Source organism: Sinocyclocheilus rhinocerous, unplaced genomic scaffold, assembly GCF_001515625.1.
Source record: "Sinocyclocheilus rhinocerous isolate Xijiao unplaced genomic scaffold, SAMN03320098_v1.1 scaffold662, whole genome shotgun sequence".
In the NCBI taxonomy this organism is placed as follows: Eukaryota; Metazoa; Chordata; class Actinopteri; order Cypriniformes; family Cyprinidae; genus Sinocyclocheilus; species Sinocyclocheilus rhinocerous.
The window spans coordinates 2,113,344-2,122,148 of record NW_015639782.1 but is presented as its reverse complement, the minus strand read 5'-3'; the positions used below and the strand labels follow the sequence as shown (position 1 = coordinate 2,122,148).

Genomic DNA, 8,805 nt, shown 5'->3' with positions numbered 1-8,805 from the left:
ATCCATAAAATGTGCTGCACACATCTGAATATTTGGGTTGAACTGTTCTGGAACAGTGTTGTAAATATAACTTAACCACTGATTTCTAGTCGTGTCCTCTTTTGGAAGGCCAAACAAAGTAGTTTCGCGTTCACAACGAAACAAACAGCGTCACACACGGCGGGCTAGAGTGAGCAGCGTGGCCGGCGGATAAAGAATATCTCTTTGGATTTGAGACTTTAGTCTTTGCAACTTTACAGATCTTCTTTATGCACCAAGAGCTTGTAATACTCCAAAGAGAAAGGAAAAATTTAAATCGCATCATATGACCCCTTTAACTGAAACATCAGAAATAATATAAAAAGTGCTTTCTGTGTAGTGTGAATGGATGTGGGTGGAAGTGAATATATGTTTCAGTGTTTTGAATATGCAGTGCTCATGAGTAAAGTGAGATCATTTACAGTGAAAAATATTGACACATCACGTAAATGTGTCACAAATGAAAGCTACACAAGGCTTGATAAAACTGCAATTCTAGATCTACTTATAGATACCCCTTAAAAATCAAGGCTTTATTAGTTATAGTACAGTAGTACAGTAGGTAATATACTGATAATCATGATGCTGTTGCTTTATGTCATTTTGAATATATCTACCTTATTTTTTTATGAGTATAAAAGCTATTGTATGAGACTTCCCATTCATTAGCCACTGTAAATGACTAGAAGAATAACAAAGTGCAGTAAATGGTAAAACTAGCTACAAACCAGTGTTTATAATTATGAGAATAGGCCTACAATAATATGGTAAGAAATACCAGTTTGCAATATCAAGCAGCATTTTAGCAATTTAGGACCTTATACAGTATTTACTGTTTGTCTGATACTGTGAAACTTACTTTATTAGTAAATATTAGTCTAATATGAAAAAAATACCACATTAAAAACTCTAAAATCATTATTGGGAGAAAGAATTCAACACATACAAAGTAAACTTTGCATTCACTGCTTCTTTTTTCCAGGGATGGGAAGAATGACTTCGTAAAGCACATATGACTCACTACGTGTTCTGTGCATGTTGGTGAAAAGATTAGAGACTGTGGGCCTATGGAACTGACTATGAGAACGGCACATATTAAAATGTTCACATTTTCTGGAAAATGTGCAAATGATGCAGGATTGAAGCCCCAAAATACTCTAGCTGGAATAATGACGTAATTACATGTCTTTGTGTTATAACATGACTCACAATTATACATTTTATACAGTTTTGTAAAGCTTAATAAAAATGTTACTTGATATGATAACATTTAAGTAAAACATGGAGATATCAATCAAGCAGTGGAATTTAATATTCCACTTTCACTAACTAACATGCCACTAACAAAGATCAATAATAATTTATGCACTCAAAAAAAATCTGCCACAAGCAGCATATGGATATCGACTGAACTTTGCCCAGTTCTGTTATATGTGATTAAACATCAGTGGGTCTCACTGTAGTATGGCATGGGCAGTGGCTCCTACTGTTGGAGACAAGCGTAAGTACACACACTACATACAGCACTGACAGTCTGACACTTACACTAACTGCTTCACTGCACTATTAGCAATGTGTTGTCTTCATTCAGAAGTTCATTATATAATCAGCATTTGTGTACAATCAGTGTAGTATGTTCTTACATATATTTAAAAATACATTCTTATGTTCTAAAGCATTAATTAAACTGACAGTGCACATTAATTTCAAGCCATAGGTCAGGGTGTGTAGTGGACTACTAAGGCCAGAGTGTGCTGCTCTTTTTTCTGAGGGCCCTTGATGGTGCGATGCCATGAGGGCCCGTCACAGGGTTTGAGTGCATGAGGATCTTCTTTGCTGCTTTGCTGAGGATTTTGGATGTTAATAGATGGTTCTCCTTGACACTTCAGAAATGCTAAGAAACACCTGTAGAACTGAAAGAAAAAAAGTCTGTTCATTTCACTAATGTACAACTTTTAGGGGTAGAGAAGATACAATGTTGTCCTTTTAGGGGACGAGCTGATGTACCTGTGAGTATACTTACCTTGTCCGTGTTCCGCTCTGGCTCGCGGACAATGCACAACATAAATCTTTGTGTCTGCACAGACTTGTGCGTGGACAACCATGCATGTGAGCAATTTGAGCTCTCAAAAACAAGGGACCACTAGGTATTGCACACGTGTCCTACACATTCATCTGCACTCATGGTCAATACAGAATTTTCTGTAGGGTCTGTACACTCAACTTTACACTAGATGGAGTGGAACATGGAAAATGAAGAATATCTGAGCCTTAAAGGTAACATTTTTTGCACCTTTTTTTCTGACAGTGTAAAGATACACTAATTTATAACTATAACTAAAAATTCAGAATTCATTCCATTCAGTCTGTGGACTAACCTGGTTGTTGAAAAGCACACATATGACCGGGTTGACCACAGTGCTGCTCTTGGCCAGGACTGATGGCACCACGCTGGTTATGGGAGTGATCAGTCCCCTCCTGCCAAAGGTGGCCAGCAGGGCCACCACCCCGTAAGGCATCCAGCACAGCAGATAGCAGGATACCATCGTGACAATCATCAAAAGGATGTGGTTCTCTCTCCTCTGTGCACTCAGCAGGTTGATTTTAGTTACCTGAGCCAAAAAAAATTGAGCACTTAATGCATATGTATTTTGATTAGTCCACAAACATGACATCTAATCTCCAATGTATTTTCATTTTGATGTAGAAGTAGGCCTTTTCAAGCATCTAAATCAAGCTAAAAGCCTCCATCTTGCTGCAGAGAACATGGACTATCCAACAGTTCATGATGTCAACATGCTTAGTATGAATTGGCTTGCCATGTGTGTAAGCTGTTTGCAAATCAAAGGAAGACTGGCAGATGGCTCCTTTATGTGTCAAATGATGGGAGTCGTGACTTCTACCCTCTGGAGTCTGTTAACCTTCCTTATCCCCTTCCCATCATGAAGTAATCTCTCTGTATAAAGATCTCCTGCCAGCCAGGCACAGAATGTGAACTTCCAATCAGCGGTGGCGGCAAATGAGAGCTGATCAGTGAAGCTGAGTTCCCTGCACAGGCTCATGTCATCATTCACACCTTTTACATGCTCCATTTGTCCCAAACAAGAGGATTGTGATTGTATTGGCAGCTCCAGCTTGGCTAAGTGTTTTCTCACCTGTGTAATCCTCTGGAATGGTCCTTCAGCAATTTGAAGGACCAATGTCACACTGACAAGAAATATGAATTTGAAGCAACATAAACAAAACATCTTTGAGTCTGCAAATGGTTTAATATACACAAAAGTGTTCTCCATTCATAAACACCACCAAAAGTGCTTGTTAATTGTATCTGAATGCATTTTCATTCAGCTTTCCATTGAATAGTGTAATGGAAATCAATTTCATACCACATGTCTGGAATGGCTCTTTTTTACGAATGCAATTACTTTTTCAGACATGTCATTGCCTGATTTTCACAGTCCTCTCTTCTTGTAATTCCCCTTTTTGAATCCCATCAGAATCCCATGTTTGTGTTTCTAAGAAAAGCCTGAGGGCTGTAGTGACTGGCCCACTCATACGTGTAATGGAAGCAGCTCTTTCCATTTGTCAGATACACAATGCGGCGCCTGCTACTGAACAGAGTGTATTCCTGGAGGAAATAAATTTGTTACATAACAGTTTGTCACCAATAGTAACAGGCTCCTCATTCTAAAAATACCTCAGATGGTGATTCATTCATAGAATTGCTCTGGCGAGGCTCGCTACCTTACTACCTGCTGGAAATGCTCATTACGTATTCCTTCACACAGTGATGTGTTTATGAAATCTGCCTCAGGCTGATGAGTGACAAAAACCTTAAGCCTTCTTCACCCTGAACACTGTCTAACCTGACGCCCCAAAGTACTTTGATCTTATTCCCTTAGCTGGACAAATCAATATCAAATGGATAAATAAAGAATCCAAGAGCGCAGGACCTGTTATCTGTAGCTTGCCGGGGTTGAAATGTTAATTGGACCCAGATTTCTGGGTATAACAGCTATATTTCCTCAGAAAGGACATTAACATGGTGAGGGGAGACTGTAGTCAGCCACTGGTGTTATACAACAGCACTGGGACCTTTCACTGTTTGTATCACTCTGTTCGCCGATGTTTTTGTATTCGAGTCAGTCTGTGCATTAGTGATCAGAATTTTAGAGTGGCAGATCTCCAGGTTACATTGTTGCACCAGTAAGTGGCAGCAAGTATCTTTGTGAGTCACTGAATCATTCATTCAACCAATCTGTTCAAAAACATTGATTCATTCATGAATGAAACAAGTAACTTGCCTACTGCTCTTAGGCTGCATCTGATTATGCATACCTCCCTACCTATAATAGGCGAAAAACAGTATGTTAAAAGGGTAATATGTTTGAATTCACAACAGTAGGTGAAAAGTAGGCTACCCGCCGGACTTACTGCTTCCAGCAAGATTCAGAATTTCTGTGTTTCTCTATGCAGTCTTGCTATTTCTGCCCTAGAATGATATGGTAAAAATAGTCAGAGCACTAAGAGTAGTATGCTAGTATGAAACAACTGTCTTTATGAGTAAGTCATTGAATCATTCATCATTTACTGTTCGATGATGGAGCCTTGTGAATCAACAATATGACAATCGAACCCCAAAGAACCTTGTGAACAGTTCTTAAAATAATCGTTTTTCTTAGTTTAAATAACATTTTAATGCACTAAAGATACTTTTTCCCACTATAAAGAACTTTTTAGTGCAATGGAAAGGTTCCATGGACGTTAAAGGTTCTTCATGGAACCATAAATGCCAATGGTAAGGAACCTTAGACTACGCACAGTCAGTTTTTGGGATTGACAACCACATTTTCATTACAGGTGTGAGTGTCGAAATGTCCCGTTCACACAGCAGCTTACAGTTGTGTTTAGAATACTGTCTGTATGAACGTGCAACGGGAGTCAAGCCCGTAGGCTATTCCTTACCAGTAACCATAGCCACAGTGACCAAAGTAAAATCAAAGATGGCGACGTCCATAAAGCTGAAAGTCTTATCACTTTCTGACACGACAAGATCCAATCGAGCCGCGAGTTCTTTCGTCAAATCTTCATTAACCGACAGCAGCTTTTATATTTTGGTGGAGAGCGGAGCATTTGAATCGCGCGAAAAACACAAAACTGACGGGAGCGGCTCCGCTCCGGTGGAAAACTGACGGGATCTAAAACTTTCAGATGACACGCACAGCTCATTTCTCCGTCACTGTAAGTTACCGAAAACACGTAACACACGGTAGACGCGCGTTTGTGCGGCTCCCTCTCGCGCTGTATGACGTGACAGACAACTAGGCCTAGTTGTCCAGTCCGGTTCCGTTCACACAGCGCGTGTGTTCCGAGAATGCGGTTGTCACACCCGTAAATGCTGTGTGTGAACGTAACCACATTAAGGACTCAAATACAGGACTGACAACCATATTCTGCTGCTGTGTGAACGTGACCTAATTTTAAGAGTGACAGTGACATCCACAATTTTATGTTTCTCTTCCAATACTACTACATAATGATGGGTTTAAAAATATACAGTGGATTTAATAAATAATAACATATATAACATAATAATGAGTCCTCTTCTCACTCACCCCTTTAATAATGAACAGGATTTTGCCATAGCAGAATATCATGAGCTTGAGGGGTAGAAGCAGACAGAAGATGAACAGGCACATTACACAAGACATGCTGCTGGTTGAGCGCTGATGCCACTGCACTGAGCATGTTGTCCCGGGCCCTTCAGGTCCATAGCTACTCCAGCCCAGGAATGGTGGGAGAGTCCACACCAGCGAATAGAGCCAGGTTCCAGCCACACAGAGCCAGGCCCTGCGGAAGTCAGACACGTCTGCCTTGGTGGGGCGCAGCAGGGCGGCATAACGCTCGTAAGACAGTATGGACAGAGACATTAGAGACACAATTCTTATTTGGGATAAAGAAAACAGATATGGAAAAATAGCGGTCACAAAACAACCAACTTGTGATGTTCTAAATGTTTTTTTATTTTATTGTAATATATGTTAATATTTGTTTGTACTGTATCTATTGCCTGTTTACACTAAGTGCTGTAAAGCGATTACAGCAATTTTGACAACTTTCTGTCACGCAGGGGGAAAATGAAAATAAACCCAAGTTTGACAAAGCAATTCACTGTGAACATCCGGGACAGTCCCTAGAGAGAAGTCTGAGGTTAAGTGCAAAGAATAATTGTTATATAGTTATGCTCTCAACTCAGTTCTGTTCCTGGATCAGTTGAGCAACCCTCAACTGTTATATAAAAACTGCCAAAATTAACTGCAGCGTTGAGGTAGTGTGTTAATGAGACTGCTGTTGCTGTATATTACTAGACAAACTATACTAGACAAAAACTAATGATTAAAAACATAAATTCTAAAATAATCAATGCACAGTATAAACTAACTGAAATAACATATAAAAAATAAAACAAACTAAATTCATTTTAGTAGTCACTGAACACTTAATGCTGAGTCCAAGTACATTTAGAGATCATTAAACTGTTTCCTCTTACTTTTGTGTATTTAAAACTGTATCAACACACGGCTGATACAGTGAGCAGGTATATTTTTACCCTTGATTGTGTAAATGCGGGCACTGCTTCTTTCCTCAAATGAATATTTATTTTAGATTCCTCAACTGATTCCTTAATTATAATTACTATACTAAAACTATAAAGAGTAACAATCAAAAATAATGCTGAAACAAGACTACAATTAAACTGAAATGTAGAATAATGTAATAAAATTTCTGTTATGCAGTCTCAGACTCAAGGTGCTCATTAAGGTACAGAATGTGTTTTCCAGACAAGGTCAAAGGTATGAAGACCTATTAACAACTATCATCCTGTAAACAATGACTTGACACAAGATTATGGAGTTAAAACAAGCCGTTGACAACATATTTATTTCTACAGTTCAATTGTCAGAAATGTGGGTAACCACAGAGAAAAACTGTGAGCCTCATTCTCCTTCAGTGGGTTTGCACTGCAGGTCCACGTTCTGCACAAAAGCACTGCACTCGCAGATCTGCAGGTCCTCTACACAAGAGAAACAGAGGGTGTCACAACACTCCCACTAGAGTAATTAACGGCCTTAAACGGGCTCTTCATTCAAATGTCAGATCACTGGGGGAAGACTGTGACTTCTGAGACAACTCAGATTAAATCAAAGTGATTCTGGCTTCTGCCTGTCTTGAGCATTTGTGGAAAATGTTCATCAGACTGAAAAAAATGGAAGCATATGGTCTAATGTGAACTTGACAAAAACCATGTTGCCTTTAAAAAAATTTATAAAAAATCTGTTACTAAACTTTTACAGCACAAAACAGTAGTCTGCTGTAAGTTCTGTAGTCAAAAATGTGAAGGCACCCAGGTTAGTAAGATATGGCATATTAGGGGTGTGAATCTTCACTGGTTTCACGATTCAATTCGATTACGATTAGCTATCATTTCAACGATTCGATTCAATTCGCTATCACGATGCATCGCATCCTCAATTTTAAATATTACTGCACATGCGGCTACATTTACATATAAATTTTATAGCCATATAAATTTTATTTAGTGCATTTTTATTAAATTATATAAGCAGGCTACTTTTTAAAATAATTACAAATTAATAATAAATTAAAACAACTGTTAAGATTTTAACCAACTAAATATATCTTCAAGCAAACAAGCAAATATAAATAACGGCGAGTGGAAGCACACACTGTCAAGCAATTCGCACATATGCGGGAAAAACCAAGCTCAGAATCGATTCCGAATCGTTGAAGAGAGAATCGCGATGCATCTGAGAATTATTTATTTATAATTATTTATAATATAAGAATTTTTTATTTATTTAATATTTTCTCCCACCCCATAAGATATGTTTTATAGTGTAGCCTACTTAATTAAACAGTGAGAAAACTGTGAGAATTTAAATCAGCTCGAGCATTCTTTCAGATTTTAATGTTAATTCAAATGAAAAAATTCCAAATTCAGAAAATGTTTTCAATGTTCACACCTAAATAAATTTTAAAAAGTAATAAATCACAAATAAATAAGTAAATAAATCACAAATGTATGTGTAAAATATACAGATAGCTAATATATTTTACATTTTTAATGTATTTTTTTAGACAGAGACATGTTTTTTGCTTAACAAGAAAAAATGGGCAATACACAAAAATTTTATATAATTTTTATAACATTGGTACTGCAAAACTATTGTTTCTTTGTGATTGTGGACATACTACAAATATTTAGTTGATTTAATTTAGGCTACTTATTGACCTTACAGCTTGAGAAATCATATGCTATTATGCAATTCATTCAAGCCACCTTTTGCACATCACACCATTCTATGTGATATTTTGACTGTTTTCTGCATATGATATATATTTTTGATTATCGTTGGTTAACTACTTTAACGGCAACATCCTGGAAGATTTATTTTGGTTTGTTGGTTATATTTTTAAGCTTATGTAAGTTTTGGGACATTTTTTTTTTAGAATCAATCTCTGTGCTGTGGAGTGACACACACACATACACAAAAACATTTTTAAATCAAATGCTTGATTAAAATTAGTCAGCAGCATAATTCCTTCAGGACAAAAAAGTCCTCTCCACATTATTTTTACCTTTAAAAAAATCATATAAATTAGTGTTCTAAAAAATCTAGACCATCTGCCAAAAATAAAAAATACATATATATATATATATATATATACATACACACACACACACATATATATATATATATATAT

At 37.3% G+C, this 8,805-nt stretch overlaps 2 protein-coding genes across 2 annotated transcripts in view; both read right to left on the bottom strand.

Annotated features, from left to right (window-relative positions):
* Nucleotides 1–1,736: 1,736 nt before the first annotated feature.
* Nucleotides 1,737–7,020, bottom strand: LOC107752052 (pinopsin-like). The gene is made up of 4 exons (XM_016567903.1): nt 7,016–7,020; nt 5,634–6,027; nt 2,397–2,630; nt 1,737–1,931 (listed from the first exon to the last, which is right to left on the bottom strand). The coding sequence occupies exons 1-4, from the start codon at nt 7,018–7,020 to the stop codon at nt 1,737–1,739; spliced, it is 828 nt and encodes a 275-aa protein (XP_016423389.1).
* LOC107752051 (adhesion G-protein coupled receptor G2-like) overlaps nt 7,017–8,805 on the bottom strand; it is a 28,154-nt gene continuing 26,365 nt past the window's right edge. The window contains exon 28 of the mRNA XM_016567902.1: nt 7,017–7,093. Within this exon, the coding sequence (XP_016423388.1) occupies nt 7,017–7,093 (77 nt within the window). The remainder of the gene's footprint in view (nt 7,094–8,805) is intronic.